Below are 20,967 nucleotides of genomic sequence, written 5' to 3'. Positions count from 1 at the left end.
TGACCCTAATGTTGACCCTAATGTTGACCCTAATGGGGACCTGTGGGAGTGGTGTAGGTACGAGTGGTTACCCGTTGAGTGTCTGTTGAATCCTTGACCACAAACATCGCTGGATGAACTTGAACAGATTGCACGAATGTAGGCACCGATGCTTCATCGAGTGGCCGTTGCAATGTTGCTTCCAAAGCCGGGAAGATCGTGTGAAAGGAGGCGTCAAGCAAGGTAGGATGTGCTACGGTGACATCTGCCGCTTGAGTGGCATATTTTAACGGCTCAAATGTCAGTGTTCCGACTGCAAAGCCGGGTCCCGATTCAATAAGACCGGAAAGAAGCTGAAATGGAATGCCGTACGCCAATCCAAACTCCGTCAGATGCCGGTAGTATGTACTAGCTGGAGTGCTGCTAGTGCTCTTGCTTAGGAGCTGATGAACACTATCGTAGGCTTTCGATTCCTGTGGCTCGTCGCCAAAGCAGACCTGGCCAGTGCAGTGCTCAACGCATCCTTGGCGGGCCTGATACGAGAAGATTGTGAATTCGTACCACGTCCCAGAGCGGGATTTTGCAGAGGTCATAGGAGCATGCAGCTCTACAAGAACCTCCGTTCCCATATCACTGTTGTCCAAAACCAGGGGGGAGCTAATAGTTATGTTACGGAGCAGGATACTACTGTCAGGGGTAGCACCGAGGTCACCCACATTGCACATGGCTTCAATCGCCATACTGATATAACCAGCCGCGGGAAAGAGAATCTTCCCATCTATGACATGGTCTGCCAGCCAAGCAATATCCTTAATGCGAAGGTAATTGCGCCAAATAGGCCGCTGCTCCACACAGCCCGGTAGCTTAGCGCCTAGCAAGGTATGTCGGTGAGGCCGCAGCCGGTGCTCACGGATCAGCCGGGTTTCCGCCCAGTAACGCTCGTGGTCCCAAGCATATGTGGGAATATCCTCAAGGAATTTGCCGTTTGGTGCCTGGCAGGGGATATCTGGCTCAACAAGGAATTGGTCGCTGTTGACCGCATCCAGATTTACTGGGTATCCGTGCTGGAAGAGCTGTCCGGCCAACGTCAAAAGGGCGTCAAAGTCCGCCGTCTGACGTGCCAACGATCCCATGTAAGGTAGGTCCATACCAAGAGATTTCATGATCTGTCGAGAAGGACCGCGCAATGCTGGATGCGGACCGATCTCCACCAAGATATCCACATTTTGCTCCTCTTCTTCATTCATCAGAATCCCCACTAGAGCATCCCAGAATCGAACACAGCCGGTCATGTTCGCAGCCCAGTACTCAGGGCCCATCCGGCTAGGATCTGCGAGGCGCCCGGTGACACTGGAGAACATCCGTGCCTTTGAGTCACTAGCGCTGAAGCCTGAACAGTTCTTAAGCGCTTCAGTATAAGCAGGTGCTAGAGGATACATATGGTGGGAATGGAAAGCCTGGGCCACCTGAAGCCGCCGCGTGAACACCCTCTGCTCTTCTAGCTGACTCTGTAGCGCGTCGATGGCCAACGCATCTCCCGAAAGGGTGACACTAGACGGGCTGTTGACCGCTGCAAGGCTGATCTGGCCTTCATACGCCTTCAGCTCCTTGTTCAATTCTGTTGGTCCACGCCCCACAGCCAACATGGCGCCATCAGTACTTGCGCATCCTCTTCCTCCACTGGACATATGCAAACCTCGGTAGTAGGCGGCATACAGTGCGTTGTCAAATGACAAGATACCCGTTGCGTATGCACTACCAATTTCACCCGACGAGTGACCAACAGCAGAGGTCGGCTCAATCCCCCAACTGCGTAGGAGGTCAACGATAGCCAATTGGAGCGCCGTGCAGATGGGCTGCGAGAGACGGGTCTCGGTCAATCGCGAATGCTCCTCAGTGCGAGAAAGTTCTTCGATGATAGACCATTCTGGCCCATCTGGCAAAGCGTGCAGTGTTCTGTCACAGCGCTGCAATGTCTGCCGGAACAAGGGCGAGTGTTGAATCAGCTGGCGTCCCATCGCAAACCACTGCGCACCCTGTCCAGTAAAGACGAATCCTAATCTCGGGCGAGGTGTCTCGGCAGCCTTTGCCCATGGTGCCGGGCATTCAAGCTGCTCAGCGATTGCTGCGCGAGACTTGCCAACAACAAAGGAGCGGTACGCGTGGATCGAGCGGCGCGAAGAGAGGCTACATGCCAGGTCCGCTACATTACCCGGTTGCTCCTTCACGTAGCTGCCCAGTTTGTCGGCCCAGATGCTGCCTGCCTTCTCCGTATGTGAAGTGAGAGGGATCAAAAATGGGCGGTTCTTGACGGCCGAGAGAAAGGTATCTGGGAGAACCGGGGGAGGTGTCAGTAGCGGCATGGGTTGATATGCTTCCAGAATAACGTGAGCATTCGCTCCGCCATAGCCAAAGGAGTTAATACTAGCACGCCGTGTACCATCGGGGCAGTTTGGAAATTCGGTAGCTTCCGTGGGCACCTGCACCTTCCACTCCTCGAATTTTATCTCGGGGTTTGGATATTTGAAGAGCATATTGGGGGGTATGATTCCGCGTTCCAACGCCATGGCTGATTTGATGACACCCGCAAGGCCTGACGCTCCCTCGGTGTGTCCGATATTTGTTTTCACAGAGCCTACCAACAGTGGATCTTTGCGATGCGCGGGGCTAAAGACAGCTTGCAGGGCTCTCATTTCGGCTGGGTCACCACGAGCAGTGCCGGTGCCATGAGCTTCAACATAGGGTGTATGCGCTGGGTCGAGGCCGGCTTTCGCGTACGTGGCTCGGATCAGAGCCTCCTGGCTAGTGCTCGAAGGAAGTGTAATACCAGATTTAGTGCCATCATGGTTGACAGACGACGCACGCACCACGGCATGGATGCGATCACCATTCAGCTCTGCCTGGCTTTGACGCTTGAGAACGACGGCGCAGATACCTTCGCCACGAACATATCCTTGACCACGGGCATCAAAGGCACGACACCGTCCTTCTGGTGACAACATGCCAAGGTCAGTCATCATGATAAAGATGTTTGGGTCGAAGTGTAGTGCAGACCCAACGATGATGGATACATCACTCTCGCCATCGCGTATAGTCTCCGCACCGAGGTGGAACGACACCAGAGATGAGGAGCACGCCGTGTCGATGGTGACGCTCGGTCCCTGGAGGTTAAAGAGGTAGGAGATGCGGTTGGCGAGTATTGCATTCCCAGTCCTGGTCACGGCGTACTTTGGATAGTATTCCAGGTCCTTCGTGGTCATGGCATTGTAGTCATTGCTGAATGAGCCGCAGAAGACTGAGGTACGGGTGCCCCAGATATCCTCCAGTGGGATTCTGGCATTCTCCAGCGCTTCATAGACGACTTCGAGCAGCAGTCTTTGCTGTGGGTCCATTGCCTCGGCCTCCTTGGGAGAGATGCGAAAAAAGCTGCGGTCAAACATGCCGATGTCCTGGTCGAGGAAATACCCATACTTGCAATTGGTCTGTGGACAATGGTCAGTGTCATGCGCAATAGGAAAGGGGTACACATGAGAGTGGCCGATCTCATGGCGTGATCCTTACAGTGCCCTTGTGGGTGCCATCCGGATGGTAGAAGTTATTGATGTTGAATCGATCGGCGGGGATCTCCTTGCGCATATCGACCTGCGCATTTATATTGTCCCACAGCTTACTTGGGCGGTCCGCTCCAGCAACACGACAGCTGTACCCAACCATGACGGCTGGATCAGGTCCCTTTATAGACGAAGCAGGACTAGGCCAGGAAGATGTACGTGGAGGAGACGCACTCTTCGGTGAGTTCGTCCCTGAGGACTGTAAACTACTCGAAGTGACTGAAGCAGACATTGTAGTACGTGGTGAAAGGTGCGGTAATTGGGACTGCGTGATGTTGACTTGATCGTAGTGTGATCTAGCTTTTGAAGTTAGTCAAGGACGGTTAGGGGGTATATACCGGTCTCTAGGTGTGCGGTCACTGTAGTGAGGTTGTGCTGCTTGAAAACATGAACGACATCCTACGATTTCGGTCAGATATAAGAATTTATCTTCGGCGCCCGTGTTTGACTGAGTGGTTGAGCTTGGTTTCCGATGCCTGTTTCTAATTAGGTCGTTCTTGGATTCTCCGTGGTCCGTGGAAGTCGGCGAATAGTTTCTATTGCCAATCCCAGAGGGCAACGTCTCATTGCATGGGCAAAACATCTCGATATCTCATCCTGTCAGCAACGTTCCTTGCTAACATGGCAACATCCGCGGTGGTTTGGGTAGAGGTGCAAAGCAAGTTCGTTGTGTCGGCTTGCAACCTTCCCAACTAGAATTTTCAAACGGTTTAACACCAGCACTCGAGTGGACCATGTCCGAGAATCCGTCGCAGTGGTTAGGTTCCGTGAAAGTGACGATATTCATGGGGTAGCCTATGCTACAACAAAACTCCCGCGGAGAACGCTTGGGGTAGGAACAGAGACTACATTGAAACCTCTGATGGATGTTATGAACGCTTGGGATGAACCGATTCTCACGGCACTGCTCAGACCACGGTCCACTCGAGATGGATGTCAGTGGGTCACCGTGGAGTCAAGTACCCCAATCCCTTACTTTCTACGCACGATGTTTCAGCATGAGGGTAAGCCCCACACCTCGCTTCCGCGGACTAGTCAGTGTATGACGCACTATTCATTGGGTGGTATGAGTTCCATGGGGATGATGTATTTTGTTCTTTTGGTTTTACTGGTCCAGTGTGAGGAGTGCGCCTCTCGTCGTTGGGGGGACGAGTGCCCTAGGGAAGAGTTATCCATTCCCTTAGGCAGTGCAATTCATCAGTCATTGGCTCCTTCGTAAGAACATGCATGACTGACTGTTAGATGGAACAGTGACTTGTTGTGGGCGCATTTCTAACCAAACTTTCATTGACATTGACCGGCTTCACTATCTCTAACCTAGTTCAACCCACATCGTACCAAAGGGACAGACCACCACTTCGGAGTTATGAAAAATAAAAAACACATAATACGCGCACATAACCTTTAGTCCAGCATCCACACCTGGTGTGCGGACAAATTCACTACAAGCTAACATGACCCCATACACCAAAACCGAGTAGTCCACACGAAACATCGTAGAAACTGAAAGCAGTAAACGATTCACCATCCTCAGAAAACTTTTACCCCTGGGGCACCCATAGCACGCGCCCCGGCCAAAACAATGGCACCTGCTGAAAGGACGATTCCGCTAAAATTGATCATATCCCCGTAAGCTCCATGATCGTGCGAGATAAGCGCGCCCGCGATAGGGCTTCCAGTCAGCCCACTACAGAAGTTTTGTCAGCCCAGCTTAATGAGTACTTATGGGCCCCAGACCACGTACGCAAATGAGCAAGCAGCCATCATAGCGCCGATGCGGAGACCAAGGATTCGCGTGTCGGCCGTGATCTGTGACACGCAGGCGGCCTGGAGGGAGATAAGTCCACCAGAAAAGACTCCATAAAGCACTGAAAATGCAATTATCGAGCCCTTCCCAGTGATGGCATGCAGACAGAAGACCAGCACGGCGCAGACGGCGGAACAGCCGAAGGTGACGTTAAGCCTATACAGTAAATGCAGGGATGAATCCCAGTAAGCCAACGCCCTAAAAGGTATCCAGGATACACGTTCTATTGAGGCATACATACCGTCCACAAACGTCAGCTACGTAACCAGAAGCGATGCGTCCCACGAAAGAACCGGCGTTCAGGTAAGAGACAAGGTTATTCGCCTCATCCGTATTCATTCCGTTCGAGCTGCCATACGTGGGTAGAAAGAAGAATGGGATGAACATGCCCCACTGAACTAAGAACATGCCAATGACAAACGCGATGTACAGTAGATCTTTAAAAAGATTGTGCATCACGTTCGGAGGACAACGGTCCTGGTCATCCATCCCTTCCCTCACGATTCGGGGCCGGGAAACAACCAGGAAGACACTGGGCGCAAGCAGAGCGAGGCAAAGAAAACCAGCCGTCCGCATGGTCCATGGAAATCCAATCTGCTTGATCAGTCGCTCAAGCATCAGGGGCCAGCAAATTCCTCCCAGGGAGGACCCCGACACGACGATCCCCAAAGCAAGTCCACGCGAGTGGCCATACCACTGAGAGACGGCGGTGATGGTGGGAAAGAATCTGGCACCGATTAGAACACGTTACAACGGACCGGCGCAAAGAGGATGTACGTACAACATGGCTGTTCCGATACCCAAGAGTATCCCTTGTGCCAGAATTAGCTGGTAGTACTGGGACGATACGCTGGTGAACATGATAGCCAAAACATATAGGACAGCGCCAGGGACAAAAATACGCGTGGCACCCCAGGCATCGTACAGGGGCCCAACTACCAGCCCGCTGATCAACAGAATGAAGAGCTAGATCTGAGTATCAATGACCACTGTTCGTTCTCTGCGAGCAAGAGGGGGCATCCCGACCTGTAGGGCGCCAATCCAAGCAAGTGTACTGTTTGACATGCCTGCCAGGAGTACCTCATGGTAATAGAATTGAAATGTTCCCCATGCATTCATGAAACCTGTCCGGTCGGCACACCGTAAGTGTCCATTCATTTCTTCGCGGAGGAGGAAGACAGCAGACCATAGGTGCAAAAGTACGTGAGGAATCCCCCAACCACCACCAACGGCGGCCGCCATCTTGGATAGACATCTTCTTCCATGCTCGCAGCCGGGGTCGGAGAATGAGCCTTTTCCTCATTCGATGGAGGTCGTTTCTCCCGTATTGAGAGTGTTCCGGTGAGTGTTCCCGTCATTTGGCGATGTGCGACTATCCAAAACCACTGAATCTAGCTGTCAATGTGAAGCAGATACTTTCTCACAATCTTTGAAAGTTGATATATAGTTCACGTGAATTCTATCTTGACATGTTTATCGCATGTTGAGGCAGAAATGCTGTTACATTAAGGGGAGATTTATGAGGGTTGCATTGGGTCAATGCAACCCTTCCCAGAGGATCTTCCAGTCCTCCGCGGAGAGCAATTTTTAGTTTCTTATTCGAACCAGTCGCGAAAGTGCTGGACACGGTTTTGGCGGTCGTTGTTCTCATGGCAAAGACGAGTGCTTTGAGGATGGACAGCTCATTATCCCTGTTATTCCCACTCTTCCACATCTTGTGGTTTCACTTTTACACCATTCTGCTGCACATCGACAAGTCCTGTTCTTCAGCTCGCTTCACTATCTATATTAGCGAAAATGCTGGAGGCTCTCCTTTTCAGACCTTCTCTGCTGAGCTTTATTTCTGCATGGCTGGGGACTTTGGGACTAGCCCTGCTGCTTTTCTCTTCTCGTCGTGCAAGCACCAAATTGCCTCCCCGCGCCAATGGAGGCATATATTTCATTAGTGATATCTTAGTGTTTCTAGCAAGCCCAGTTCAGTTCGTCAAACAAGCCACGGGGAAACACGGGTCCGTCTTCCGGATCGATTGCCTTGTGAAACAGATCTTTTATCTACGTGGGCAGAAATGGAATCGGTTTTTCCTGGAAATGAAGGAGGACACTTGGTCATTCTCTGGCGGCATAGTAAGCCTTCATCCTCGTTGTCAGCTCATGTCCCTCATGCTCATTATTTCTCTAGGGGATGTTTCTCAATAAGGCCGCAAATCCAGGCTATTTCACACACGGCCGCAATCTCCTCGGCTCCATCAACCGCGGCGTCAACCGAAGTGCCGCGCTACAGAGCTATGGGAGACTGGCCGGCGAAGAAGCCCACAAGTCTCTACAACACTGGTCGCAGATGCCAGACGTGGAGATATTCGAGAGCATCTCCCGGTTTGTGCATCGAGTCATCGTCCGCTGCATGATGGGCGAAGATTTCTACGACCACCATGTGGATGAGCTATACGACCTCCTTCAACAGATGGAGTCACTAGTAGGCCATCCCTTCAATTTACTGTTACCATCCTGGGTTCCACACCTACCGGGGCGACAGTTGGCCCAAGCCCGAAATCGGTTTGCTGAGATCTTTCGTGAACGCCTGGCGGCTCGCCAGCTAGAATCGGACGTTTGGCGCGACTCGTTGGATTACATCAACTACACGCTAAACGATCCCCGAACTGCCCAGCTCGCAGATTATTACCCATCCCACCATGTGGTACTAATGTTTGCGGCACACACCAGCACCGTCGCCAGCATTGCCTGGACGATTGTCGAGGTAAGCCTTTCCACGTGGCTGCTGCGGAAGTTGGACCTGACCTCCTCATACAGTTGCTCCGCCATCCCATATACCAAGAGGAAATTCGAGAGTCTCTGGCCACCATGTCCGATATTCACCAATGTGCACCACTGCTTGCTTGCCTGCGCGAAGAAGGTCGCCGGTACTCTGGGGTGCACATGTTCCGCACAACTAAACAGCCCGTCAGCCTCGAAGGGAGCGACTATACGGTCCCGGAGAAATCGGTCGTTCTCATCTCTCCCTACCTGACACACCATGATCCAGCCATTTACCCGGAACCACACGAATATCAGCCACATCGATGGCTCCTCCCCGACGGCCGACTCAATCCCTGGAATGGCTCGAAGGAAGCGGCCTTCCTGCAGTTCGGCGCAGGAAACCATCGTTGCCCGGGTGAAAACTTTGCCGCCATCATTGCGCGTGAGTTTCTCGCTGCGCTCCTGATGAAGTACGAAATTGAGTGGGGTCGTGACGGAGCACCCGCGGATTTGTCGCGACTCGATTTTACGAAGGTGGGAAGCCCTTGGCTGGAGGGAGATGCTGCGGTGCGCATTCGGCCGCGTGTGTTTGGGTCTTGAGATGACTGCCATGCTACGGTTGACTCGATATCAAGGGGCGGATTCTTAGTGTATGAACAAGCAAGGGGCTCAGTGTGTTAATGTGACATGTAGGGCTATATTTCTAGGATAAGCAGACCGTTCAATCTGAATTCATTGAGACTTTTACTGCAAACTGGTTTCGTCTTCGTTCATCCTGATACCCAGCAACAATGTATATTTAGAAGCTAATCACTAATGCCATGCGTTCGATTTAAGTTGAGCGAATAATGTACATCTGCTTTCATTCATTTGGTCTATTTATTCGGCGTTGAGTCTCATCCATACCCGACGGTTACTGTTTCTGTAGCGTAGATGAAGACTTTTGCTATTCACACATATCGCAACGCATCCATTTTCCGTGCGCTACTACCCACAGAAATCGGAGGCGTACTTACAAAAATGAGCAAATCTTAAATAATCTACTGGGTAAGAAAAAAAAGAAATAAAAATAAAAAAAAGAAAAAAGAAAAAAGAAAAGAAAAGAAAAGAAGTAGGTCCGCGGATGTAACCATAAAATATAGTTGACGCATGCGGTCCGCACCACGACCGCGGACTGGATGCCACTCGTCAAGACAGGGTCTGCTACTGCATCGTTGGCCATGCTGTCATTTATTCCCCAGTGCGGAGTAGCACGTATCTCGTATCAGTACCGGTGGCCATGGTATGGGCGAAATCGTGGGCATAGATGATTCCAATTCGGACGGCTATATCTAATACTAGTACTAACATAAGTACAACATCCCCACAGGGTTTATACGATAATATTTTCACAAACCAAGACGTCAATCGTGATTTTGGGACAAGAACGTGGGTTTTCTCGTTATCCCCAAGAGGTTCTACCTTTCTTTCCACTCCTCGGGCTTGAGTCCAGTAATCATCCCCCTTTATCCCCCTACCAGCCCCGGATCACAGCGAAAACCATGATGTCCGCATACACCGAGCATGAAACGATCCAAGTCCTCATTGTAGGCGCTGGTATTGGCGGTCTCACCCTAGCCAACATCTGCAAGCGCCTCGGCCTCCGGTACCTCGTCCTGGAACGTAGTGCAGCAGTGACTCCTGTTGGGGCGGGGATCTCATTGGCACCCAACTGCCTACGTGTCTTGGATCAACTTGGGTTCCTACCAGAGATAGAGCGAGAGGGCCAGCGACTGCGCAAGATTCGTATCTTCCGCAACACCACGCAATGGAACATGCTGGATTTCGATTCCACGGAGAAGACCTTCGGCTACCCCGTGTACAAGATCGAGCGACACGCCTTTCATTCCGCACTGTACCGCGTCGCCGGTGAAGAGCATGTCCTGCTTGGTGCCCAAGTGGTAGATGTCGTGGATGATGCAGAAAAGAAGCTCGTGACGGTCACGTTGGCAGATGGACGAGAAATCTCAGGGCAGATTGTCGTCGGAGCAGATGGCATTCGATCGGCGACACGCAGAGCACTGGCAAAGAGAGGCGGCGAGACAATAATAAACAGCACAATTCGATTCACCGGAAGAACCCACATGAGTGGATACACGGCCCCATTAGAGCACTTGGGTCCGGAAGAGGAGGGTGTCGGGACGTGGATGCTATACGATGATAGTATCTTCACCACCTGGCCATGTAAGGACAAGAGGCAGTGGTTCATCGGCGTTCAGGTAAGGGGAAAGAAAGACTCCCAAGAGCCACCAGGAAAGAGTCGAATTGAAGCTGACCAGGCTATTGTTATAGCGAGCGGATTTAAGGGCCGAGGACCGCTCAGTTTGGAAAAGCGTCAACAAGGACATGATCAATGGAGTGTATGGTGACCATTATCATCCGTTTGGAGAGACAGGCCTGGTGAAAGATGGTATGTCTGGCCTCTTTCTTCTCGCAGTGCATTCTGTTCCCTTCATTCATTCGTCGAGTCGGATGATCTGCTAACCGGGCTTGAAGTTGTCGGCCGTTCCGAACGAGTCACGGCCAGCGATGTTTTCGAAGAGACATCATTCCCAGCGATGGCCGCAGGACGAGTGGCCCTCATCGGAGACGGTAAGTGATCAGAGACCGCACAAAATGATAGTTGTGTGGAAGACATATCGTTCGGAAGAACTATGCTGACCTAGAGCAGCCGCGCACGCAATGACGTCCTTCTTTGGCCAGGGGGCCTGCCAGGCAATCGAGGATGCCGCCGAGCTGGGAAATACCCTTCATGAGTATTTCCAGTGCGAAACAGCGGTCGATCTCTCAGAGCTGCTGGATAGATACCGTCGGCAGCGTGAATGTCGAGCGAAGGATCTGGTCCATTTCTCCAACATTTTCGCGCTCTTTCACATGGGAAGGATCCTGCCCCTTTTCGGTCCGCTTCTGCGCCGCATGGCATATACGTATGCTCCAGCGTGGTGCTGGTCGTGGTCTTTGAGGTGGTTATATGGTTATCAGCCATGCGTGAAAGCGTTGGATCGGGACCTGTCATGAATCGGGTGCGCGAGGCTCAAGGTCTGTCGGCTGCAGGGATGGGAGGGTGATTAAATTGCAATCTTTCAAATATATAAGCCCCTTTAAAAGCTATCCCGCGAGTAGAAGCTATCTACGCTTTCGGTGTCCCTGAACGTTGCTGCCAAGCACTTCATGGAACAGGCATTAAATTTATCAGTGGCGGTTCCGAACACCACCGGCTTCCGTGATATCTATCCATGTATCATAGGCATTACCACAGGTTACTCTGGTGGTAAAAGTGAAGTTCCCAGCATTCAATTTCCGTTATAGACAGAATCAACTAGTAGCACACATCCATGACGCAATAGCAAATGTAGCCCCTCCAATTACGTGCAGCTATCGAGGACCGTTAGATTATAACTATTCAATTTAGGGGCTCCATAACAAGCTATTCTCAGGTACTTCCGGTAAACCATCCATTGCACCGAGCAAAGGCAACACTGCAGGCGTAGAGATCACCGGGGGAAGGCCTGAGAAAGCAGCATCCCAGCCCGAGGCATCAGCAGTACGTGTGTCTTCCCTTGCCATTGACAGTCGGCGAAACCGATCCTTGACGATTCGCCAGCGCCTGTCGGCCAGAAGAGTATCACTAGCAAACAATTGGTCGAGCTGAGCCGCCAGGTCCAGCAAGTGAACCAGTACCTGCGGGGTATTCGGCTCCAACCACGGCTTGCGCTCTTGTAGCTGAATAGAAACCTTCTCAATCGCACTTCCACAGGCTGCCAGTCCAGTGACGTAGGAGCTAACGAGAGAGCGGTTGCTCCTACAAGCCATTGAAGGAGCCGTTGTCAGTGTCGTGAAGATTTTAAAATGATCTACAAAGAATTGGATAATATTGGATAATTGTTGTACCTGAGACGTCGTGATGGGCATATTGCCCGTACACGGGAAGAGCAGGTGGATTAATAGCGTTTGGTAGGAAACCAGAATCCATGTATGGGAGACAGACTGCTCCATGTTAGCCTCAATTATACGCGCATTTCGAGCCAAAGCAACCCAAGCCTCGTCGTACTGGATGCTCGTTGTCTCTCGAGAGCGACGCAGGGTTCGCAGATGTTGATGTAATTGAGTCTGCCAGCAGGAATGTGCGGGTATCGGGTCGGGATTGATTGTGCGTAGATGCACAACAGCAGCGGTAATATGGCTGATAGTCCAGATTTCTGGAATCCAGGCTCCCTGATGTGTCAAGGTGGAGAGGTTATCTGCTGCACGATCCAGGCGAAGGATCCATGAATTATCTTTATCAATGGGTGGGTGGGTGTGCATCTGTGCGAGGACCGGCAGGTCGTCGTTGGCGATCTCTGAATGTGTGAAATACCACACTATGAGCGATAGGGTCACCCATCCGACTGCATGCAACATTTCCCACTCGACCTGGGCTAGACGGATGCCGTTTACCTGCCGCAAATCCCAGGCGACTAAGGTGGATGTCTCCTTGATCAATCGCGTTACAGCGCGATGGGCGTACATAGTATAGACCACCGCCTGTTCCACATTACCTTGACAGATCTCATGCCAGGCCAACAAGCTCAGTGCTTGCGCGGTCGGCAGGTCCGAGGCGTCGGTTGTGATCTCATGCAGATGCGATACAGCCTACTGGAGAAGGGCGTGGCATTCCTCCAAGGCTGTTACATCACCAAGTTCCCGCTGTGCACCTCCGAGGACGATCGCAAGGAGAAGGGGATTGCACGAGTTATCATGGACAGAACGGAGAAATAGTGTCTTGGACAGCCCCATGGACAAGGGGTGCGTAGCAAACCACACGTCAATGAGCTGAGTCGTTCGGTGGATGTCGTATCTGGACAGAGGAATCGGCTCGAAGGGATTGAGTCGCTGAGGGCAGGCGTCCCACTTATTCCCAGCAATGCGATTGTCGTCCGGGAAATACGGAAGGTGGTCTAGAATACTCACTCGCCTCACGGGAATATCAATGAGGTCTTGGGTGAGGACCATGACGAGATCTCGATACCCTAGTATTGCGTTTGGAGGACTCATTGGTAGGGCTAGCGGTGGGAGTCCAAGCCGGCGTTCCTGAAGGTCTGCAGCCAGTTCGTTGAGCGCATCAGCGACACTAGTACTTTCTGATGGGCGATAACCGAGCAAGGGGTCGGAATGGGACCTGACTGGGGCTGCTCGCCAGGGATGGTCGGTTTCCCTTTCCTTGCCAATCGTGGTGGCTTCGGGTCGGCCCTTGGGAGCCATGACCTGGTCGTAAACACATTCAAGCTGTCGATCCTTACACGCACTGCACTGGCTAGTACCCGAGCAACGTAGTTTGCGAGTGCGACAAAAACGGCAGCTACGGCGCCGTTCTTTCGCAGTTGCACGATCCCCGGTTGGTGGCGCTGGGACTTCTCTGAGGTTGTGGGCCCAATCCGTCATGCTGAGAAGAGATGTCTTGACACACGTTTTGTCTTGGCCTCTCCTTCCTGGTGGTCTTTTCTTTATACATCTTCCTTGGCGGGCTCATTCTCCCGTTTGTAGTACAGATGAACGTTGTCGTGACGTTTACATGGCCTAGTGCAATGAAACCGTGGGAATTTGTGTGATTCTAGGGCTGATTATTCCAGCCAGCCAGGCACCACAGTCCTCTCCTTTCATTCATTGCGCTTACTTCAGCGTTTTCCTTGACGAAACCCTCCAGTTCCTAAGGTATTTGCATTCGTCGGGTGAAGACTAGATGTCAAATGTAACATTAGCCTTACCCGTTCGCGGGAGAAACGCTTATTTGTGCTCAATCCGGTGGTTCCTTCCCCTTATCGGACTGTGGAACATTCTACGGGTCTTATTGGAATTGAACATCCAGGACGTGACAGCTTCTGTTGGATCAGGGCTGCTTTCATGCTGCTGCCATCTCCATGTAGACTTTCGTCCTCGGGTCCGAACCTCTCTGTATGAAGGTCTCTGACAAGATATCATAGACGTAATGACTAGTACGCTGCACAGGGCAAGATACTCCAACTTTTGCGTCCAAGGGACGCTCCTCCGCGGACCTAACACCCTTCCCTTCTTTTAACCTTCAGCCAGCCACTCATATAGCATCAGACTTGGTTTACCCGGACCAGCTTCCTTCAATCACATCCGGTCGAGCTAACGTCGATGCACTACAACCAAATTACCTTTGTCCAGGCTCTAGTGTTCGCGCACATGCATCAGCCTTATCTCTTACAGGCAAATTCCCTAGTCACATTGTTCACCTATGGCGGATAGTCTCATACATGCAACGCCGACGTCTCCGCAGATAATGGCGAGACATACTCGTACAGCCGAGCCAAGACACGCCAGCTGTTAAACTACATACCATGCTAGCGGTGTGCCCCCACTCACTACACCTTTAATGAATCTTTTACTATTGGGCATGACCTACTTCCCCGGGTCGTCATAACAAATGTGAATACCACCGTGCCGCCATCTGTGTACCACAGCACGACATATTGCCAGTCCGCGGAGACTGTTTCGTAAATGCTATAACCGACCACACTACGCTATGAAGCGTGACCAGGAACAAGTGGTGGAGCTTCGCCTGGAGCAAGGTGCAAGCACTGCAATATTCCCCCTGGGTATTGGTTGCTAATGTAACGGCTTTGGGGTTGCATTTCTCCTGCGAAGCAGGTAATAAAAATGAACTTCACTAATCCTCCGGTACGGCAGGTAGGCCCTCAACTGACTGCTCACAGATGGCTGTTTTCGTGACGGCTACATTACCTGATTAGGCTTCTGTCTCAGTAACAGCATCCTATGTAGATGGCTCGAATTTGTTGCCGTGAGCTACAGCTTGAAAGATGACGTGTTCCATTTACGACCCTATAACTGTTCTACTTGACCATTCTGCAACCTCTGCGCTGTCCGATATAGAAGGTTGGCCATCAGTATACCTACTTGGGACGACAACTCTCGATCATATGGTTGCTTGTCTGTTCAAGGTCACCGCAGTGTCCAGTGCGCTTTCCTGGAGGAATCTTGTAATAGTATGCTTTCGGGTACAAGTATATATGAAGGATTTCGTTTCTAATATTCGCTAAGAAATCCTTTCCTATACTAAGTTAGCAGTTCTGAAACTGTCGCTGGTTTGATGGGGTCCATCATTTGGCATTACAGAGGTAGGGTGTGATTTTCAGTTCATTTGCTCCTAGCCTTAACATATGCAAGGGAGCAAGGGTTAGATTAACTGATAGCCACCGCCAACACAAAATTCGGTTGACGACAAGCTTTCCATAATAACGTGAATGGCTTCACAGACACCAACATTGCACAATACTTCAAAGACGGGCCGGGACGAGATGGTATAAGACATCCCTTGCCAGCATACCGTACTGATTTCACTAAAACTGGACATAGGATTCTTCGAGTTTTCGAGCAAATATTTTTGTGAAACGTCAGATCCACACTGCATACTAGGATTGGCTGGCTTTCTTCCTTTGCATTCCACGTTGATCGATCTCCTACAAAAGCCAAAGGATGCCGAACAGAACCGGCACTGATCCTAGGGGACTGAACTTTTCTATATGGAGCTTCAATCCCTCTCCTAATTTGAAAAGCGACCCTCACTCAGGAACCTGTCATTGCTCACAGGTCAATGCCTAGACTAGTCTCATTCCTTGTCAAGTCAACGTTTGCCAGGCCAACACCTCCTGAAAGTCACGAAACATCTAGATCATAGACCTATAACATTGCAGGCTACTATTACAGATACATCAAATAAATTCAATATATTGTTTATCGGGGAAGCCTCAGTATCAATCTCGATACATCACAAACCCGGCTACCTCTCTATTTCTAAACTGTGGCGGAGCCTTTATTTTATTTTGATGAACTTGGGTTGATAAGGACGTCAGGAAAATGCGACAAACCTTGGCCCTTGATCTCGAAATGGATTGTGAGACTTAAAAGACCCCTTCCTCACAGGTGCAGAAGTTACTCGACGTATTGGCGACGACGCATTGCACCACACTTGTAACAGTGGTTGCCTCAGGCAACTATATTCCGCTGTAAGTAAGTTGTTGATAGACTACCGACTTATATATATTTATATTAGAATTATATAAAAAATTCTAATTTTCAAATAATTTATTCTATTATATTAGATAAAAAAAACCACTATGTAATTTTAAATAATCTTTAATCTTTAAATATGATATTTTTAAAGTCTATTAATTAATCATAATCTATAGATCTATTATTTTTAGATAATAATATATTAAAAAAGTATTTATAATTTAAGTTATTTTTAATTAATAATTTTAAAAACATGGTTGAAATTGTAGTTGTTGGCGTAAGTACTCTGGGATTCTTTCCATCCTTGTTACGGGAATCGCGGGCAAATCTGGCAGCCGAGGATATACCTGTGGCCAATTCAAGTCTGTTCAAAGACTCGCCAGCCTTTTTTGGCCGAGACCCGATGAATATATGAGACTCGCCGTGAATCTCGATGAAAGCCTCCATATCAGGCCAGCTCAGGTTCTTGTGCGTTTGAACTTTCACAAGATTGTATAACAATGCCAGTTGCTGGACATCGTACCACTGAGTGATGAGCTGTTGGCCTGCAGACTGGATTCGAATATTGAGGTGAAACAAAAACAAGCCACAAAGAATAGGATGCTGGGATAACAGTACATGCTTCTCGGGCGCACTATTCCCAGGCATCGAACGACGCCTCACATCTGCGAAGGGATCCTTGATGATCCATGAACCCACGGTGAAGTGGATATCTTTGATTTCATCGTCACCCTCCTTCGGCCAGAATGGGGGCTGTGGGTGAGTCTTGGAAATCCTCAAGTAGTCTTCAATGATTTTTGAATGCGCAGTCCGGACATCCGGAGGTCGTCCAATACACTTAAAGTGTTGTAACGCATGGTATGATGAACATCAAGAAGAATTTGGGAGGCGAAGCAAAGCCATGGATCGACCTTTTTGGTTTTGCGAAACTCAATAAGACCCTTAGTAATCGAATCCGAGCTAGGCATGCGAATACCGAATGTACCAATCATGCAAAACTCCGGTAAGAATTGAAGAAGGATCTTGTCTTCGTTGAATTTCTGACCCAGAGACATCCCCGCTCTGTTTGCCTTGGGGTCGTAAATACCGAAATAGCCTTTCTTGAAGACCGGAAGATGGTTATCCTGCAAAACACGTGCGGACGATCCCAGGATGACCCATGTTGGCAAATAGCACCACTCGGCTACATCTGCCATGTGTTTGTTGTATGGCAGGCCGATCTCAGCGGAGGGATTCGGAAGGATACGCCGGATGACACAGGCAGCTTTGAACACCAGGTCCTGAATGTTGTCGTCGGGAGAGAGGGTGGAAGAAGCCCAGTCATCCACCACCTCCTGCGCCAGATCTCGCGCAAGTTGCAATGCGCTATCAGTCACGAGAGCAGCATTCATGAGATCGATCCTTTTGTCTCGATACTCCGACCAGGTATGGGAGATGAATGCCCGTATATTATGCAAATCCTGGAACAGGCAGAACGCCTTGAAGAACATATGGCCGAAATACGAAGGTGTTGCCTTATTCTCGTCATTCTTAACCAGCTCCACCTTTACGAGCTTCTGCGATCCAGGGGAGGCTCTCTGCTCCTGTTCAGGCTCTTGTGGTTCCTCAACGGTAAGTACGGCGAATTTGTTCAGGAACATGTCAAGGTCCGTATCGCCATCTTTGGTGGAAGTAGTTTGAGTAGGCTGCCTATCATCTGAATTGGAAGATCTGTTCGTTTTCCAATCCAGAGTCTCTCAAACTTTCTCCAGCGCAGCGATAAAGTGAGCGTGTCGTTTGTTATTTTCGGTGTCACCCTGCCCCAAAACCGAAGAAGTGACGTGTTTTCTCAACTTGATCGCTCGTTTGGCAATGGTAAGAACAGGCGCAGGCACCGTGAGAGCCGAATTGGCAACGACTTCCGCGAGCACTTGGAGCTATTTAATGGTTGTGATGTACTGGACTGAATCTGGAGAGGTATTGGCCGCCTTGCTTTTGCTCTTGGTTTTGCTCTTGCCCTTATTTTTTTTTTTTAATGGAGGGGAGGTGGAGGTCAGGCCGTCAGGTCGGTAGCCACACTTGCTGGCTGCCTCGAGTAGGCAGTTGCAAAGCTGTTGGTATCATTCTTGTAACGGGTATAACCGCTTTGCAAGTATTTGGGCAACATGATGGCGATTAGGTTGAGTGGAGAAATTAGCGCGGGAAACGTGACGGACTGACGCTGTTCCTGATTTGTTGGGATCACGGGATTCCATCACCCGCTTAGGTCAGCAGCCTCGAACATAACTATCTTTTAAATATACTTGGATGGCGCTCTTGCAGTATTTGAATGGTAATTACATGAGGCTGCACTAGTCTTTTCTCAGGGACCGATCTCGATTCGTTGGTATCTCACGTCTATGAGTCTATAGAGCTCGTTTTCAGACTCCTGACGTTCTCTACCCTTCGCCATCGGTTGAATATATATATTGCAGTCTCGCGATGAATAGATGATCTTGGCTGCTCTCGTTAGCGCCTGGCTACTACATCGAAAATTCACCTTTACTAGTTACATCACTGGAAGCAAAAGTGGCAAATAAACAGATAACCTACAGCAGCAGAAGAACAGGGATGACTTTTATTGTCCAGGAAATCATTGAGACAGATCAAGATCGGAGGGATGCCAGAACATCACCCACGGACACCTCTGCATGCTCTATTACCTTTGCCAACATCTTCTCAATCACTCGAGTCTCATTTTGTACGTCTTCCTTTTCATAAATACGATTGTCGAAGGAAAACTTGAGCTTATACTCATTCATATCCGCTGTTTTCACAACCTCATATACTAGCGCATATGGCTGTGGCATGGTCACCTGCGACTTGGCCATAACGATCCACTTCTGATACTGCTTTTCTGTCGCGATGACTGGCTCGAACGGCTGGAAGAGGAAGAGGGTCTTATTGGATAATCCTTCACGCGTAGTTTCACAGGCTTTGTGAATTTCGTCCATACCCACTGTGCTATTCTCGGTGTACTGCCAGAATTTATCTTGGGTCTGATGAAGGAATTCTGATACAGGAATTAAAGCATTAACTGTTGAGCGCATGGGAAGGAAGTTTGTATAGATACTGTTGATAGTATGCAGGTCAACAAGATCAACGTTGCGATCTGTGTAGAGGTAATCGAAGGTTACGTCGCGTTGGTTGCTACGCAGTGCCAGCCAGAGCTGGAAGATTGACTGGAAGATGATGGACACAGTGGCACCGGTGGACTTGGCGAATGCATCAAATTCAAGGTTGATGGTGTGTACATAGACGGAGTTGATGCGTGGCTCCTTGATACTGGCGCTGGGAAATCCGAAGGTAATGGGGCGTTTCGCGGATTGCTTCCAGAACGACAGTGTGCGGGATTTGTCCATCTGCCAAATGTGGAATGCAAAGACTTTGAATGAAGTGAAGCGTTCCAATGCAGAATTACGCTGATAAGCCTCAAAGTGCTCACCAAAGATGCGGAGAAGCGTTCCGTCGTATAGGCCACGGTCAAGCTTGGTGACAATTTCTGTCTTCCCTGTCGAGAGATGGAGAATGGCATAGCGAATAAAGGGCTGACCAAATACAAAGCGGTGTTAGTCAAGAGACTTAATGATTTGGTTTCTCTGCTCATTGTTGTTGACATTGTCATAGATCTCCACCATGGGGGTTACGTCGCGGAGAACAACACCATACCACCTTCCATGACAGTTTGTAAAGGTCGTGCGCAGAATGTCATTGGTCGTTGTCAGCTGTCAAACTAGGTCAATCCACCGTTTGGGTTCAAAGTCGGGCCCGACTTTTTGGACTGTCATCAGACTCCATAACGCCTCAGGATGTGCTCCTTGGGTCAGGAACTCGGCTTGTCCTGAAGGGCAAGGATAGATATACTCATACTCAGTCGGTTGTAGACTAGTGGCAGATATAGCAGCGTCAACCTCCGGCGGAGAAACGAATGTCTCCTGCTTAATTTGCTGTGTATTATCCGACTTGCGCTTCAGCTGGCCGGCCATTGCCCCAAGAAAGGGGTATTTGAGGACATCTCGCACAGAGATCTTAAGGTGTTTGCACCTGAGGTAACTGACGAGATTAATTGCGGCAATGGAATCGCCGCCAAGGCTGAGGAAGTCGGCTTCCAAACCAAATTTTTCATCGGACAGCTGCAGGGTGTCGATCCATGCTTGTTGTAGAACCCTTTGCGTCTGAGATACTACAGGGATAACTGCATGATTTGATTGCGAATGAGTGGTTAGATTCGGTGGTGTTAAAAGGCTGGTTCGAGCTCCCATATGAATGCAATTCCTCGTCCTTCAGTCGCTCGTGAAGATCTCCTTGTTCTCTACGAGCTGCACATATAGTGAGAAATAAAGAGTGTCATGTCGAGCGTATAAGGTCAACGGAGAAAGAAGTTACACTACTTACAGTCAACTGGGAAAAAGGAAAGGCTGCTAGGGCCTGGATAACCATGATCAGTTCATCAACATTTGAATATCGTATCAACCAGGTTGCATTAGACAATGTCGTAGACTTGGCTCCTGGGGAGAGCATGGGGAAGCTCGACGTATCGGAGACCGAACTACCACCGCTATTTAGAGAACAACAACGTTGAACTCTGGGCTGTACATTTTCTACTTCTATCATACATGACCACCTTTCTGCCGTAGATGGTGAGGCATTTGTTGCTGGCATTCGTCCAGGTGCCTTTAAACGCGCTCGATACGCGGCAATGCCTATGTAAGGCTCGGCGTAATT

At 49.9% G+C, this 20,967-nt stretch overlaps 10 protein-coding genes across 10 annotated transcripts, besides 1 other annotated feature; 2 read left to right on the top strand and 8 right to left on the bottom strand.

The window, feature by feature from the left end:
- Window positions 1–24: a repeat region (V right telomeric region).
- A 5-nt stretch (window positions 25–29) lies between these two features.
- AO090113000209 (type I polyketide synthase) lies at window positions 30–3,822 on the bottom strand (the record flags this gene model as incomplete). Its single annotated transcript, XM_001824331.1, has 2 exons — window positions 30–3,461; window positions 3,541–3,822. 2 exons carry the CDS (start codon window positions 3,820–3,822, stop codon window positions 30–32), a joined length of 3,714 nt encoding a protein of 1,237 aa, XP_001824383.1.
- Window positions 3,823–5,312: 1,490 nt separating this feature from the next.
- AO090113000208 (uncharacterized protein) lies at window positions 5,313–6,639 on the bottom strand (the record flags this gene model as incomplete). The annotated part of the gene is made up of 4 exons (XM_023237876.1): window positions 5,313–5,595; window positions 5,639–6,124; window positions 6,149–6,363; window positions 6,385–6,639. The coding sequence occupies 4 exons, from the start codon at window positions 6,637–6,639 to the stop codon at window positions 5,313–5,315; spliced, it is 1,239 nt and encodes a 412-aa protein (XP_023092660.1).
- A 940-nt stretch (window positions 6,640–7,579) lies between these two features.
- On the top strand, window positions 7,580–8,751 carry AO090113000207 (uncharacterized protein; the record flags this gene model as incomplete). The annotated part of the gene is made up of 2 exons (XM_023237875.1): window positions 7,580–8,258; window positions 8,309–8,751. 2 exons carry the CDS (start codon window positions 7,580–7,582, stop codon window positions 8,749–8,751), a joined length of 1,122 nt encoding a protein of 373 aa, XP_023092659.1.
- A 944-nt stretch (window positions 8,752–9,695) lies between these two features.
- AO090113000206 (FAD-dependent oxidoreductase) lies at window positions 9,696–10,559 on the top strand (the record flags this gene model as incomplete). The annotated part of the gene is made up of 2 exons (XM_023237874.1): window positions 9,696–10,409; window positions 10,470–10,559. 2 exons carry the CDS (start codon window positions 9,696–9,698, stop codon window positions 10,557–10,559), a joined length of 804 nt encoding a protein of 267 aa, XP_023092658.1.
- A 1,039-nt stretch (window positions 10,560–11,598) lies between these two features.
- Window positions 11,599–12,003, bottom strand: AO090113000205 (uncharacterized protein; the record flags this gene model as incomplete). Its single annotated transcript, XM_001824327.3, has 1 exon — window positions 11,599–12,003. The coding sequence occupies one exon, from the start codon at window positions 12,001–12,003 to the stop codon at window positions 11,599–11,601; it is 405 nt and encodes a 134-aa protein (XP_001824379.3).
- Window positions 12,004–12,822: 819 nt separating this feature from the next.
- On the bottom strand, window positions 12,823–13,611 carry AO090113000204 (Zn(II)2Cys6 transcription factor domain-containing protein; the record flags this gene model as incomplete). The annotated part of the gene is made up of 1 exon (XM_023237873.1): window positions 12,823–13,611. One exon carries the CDS (start codon window positions 13,609–13,611, stop codon window positions 12,823–12,825), a length of 789 nt encoding a protein of 262 aa, XP_023092657.1.
- A 2,272-nt stretch (window positions 13,612–15,883) lies between these two features.
- Window positions 15,884–16,872, bottom strand: AO090113000203 (uncharacterized protein; the record flags this gene model as incomplete). Its single annotated transcript, XM_023237872.1, has 2 exons — window positions 15,884–15,891; window positions 16,572–16,872. 2 exons carry the CDS (start codon window positions 16,870–16,872, stop codon window positions 15,884–15,886), a joined length of 309 nt encoding a protein of 102 aa, XP_023092656.1.
- Window positions 16,873–17,000: 128 nt separating this feature from the next.
- Window positions 17,001–17,864, bottom strand: AO090113000202 (uncharacterized protein; the record flags this gene model as incomplete). The annotated part of the gene is made up of 1 exon (XM_023237871.1): window positions 17,001–17,864. The coding sequence occupies one exon, from the start codon at window positions 17,862–17,864 to the stop codon at window positions 17,001–17,003; it is 864 nt and encodes a 287-aa protein (XP_023092655.1).
- Window positions 17,865–18,848: 984 nt separating this feature from the next.
- Window positions 18,849–19,777, bottom strand: AO090113000201 (uncharacterized protein; the record flags this gene model as incomplete). Its single annotated transcript, XM_023237870.1, has 2 exons — window positions 18,849–19,314; window positions 19,380–19,777. 2 exons carry the CDS (start codon window positions 19,775–19,777, stop codon window positions 18,849–18,851), a joined length of 864 nt encoding a protein of 287 aa, XP_023092654.1.
- A 269-nt stretch (window positions 19,778–20,046) lies between these two features.
- AO090113000200 (uncharacterized protein) lies at window positions 20,047–20,504 on the bottom strand (the record flags this gene model as incomplete). Its single annotated transcript, XM_023237869.1, has 2 exons — window positions 20,047–20,083; window positions 20,107–20,504. 2 exons carry the CDS (start codon window positions 20,502–20,504, stop codon window positions 20,047–20,049), a joined length of 435 nt encoding a protein of 144 aa, XP_023092653.1.
- Between the last annotated feature and the right edge of the window lie 463 nt (window positions 20,505–20,967).

Source organism: Aspergillus oryzae, chromosome 5 (genome assembly GCF_000184455.2).
Source record: "Aspergillus oryzae RIB40 DNA, chromosome 5".
NCBI lineage: Eukaryota > Fungi > Ascomycota > Eurotiomycetes > Eurotiales > Aspergillaceae > Aspergillus > Aspergillus oryzae.
The sequence above is the reverse complement of the archived record's forward strand: the minus strand, read 5'-3'. Positions and strand labels throughout refer to the sequence as shown.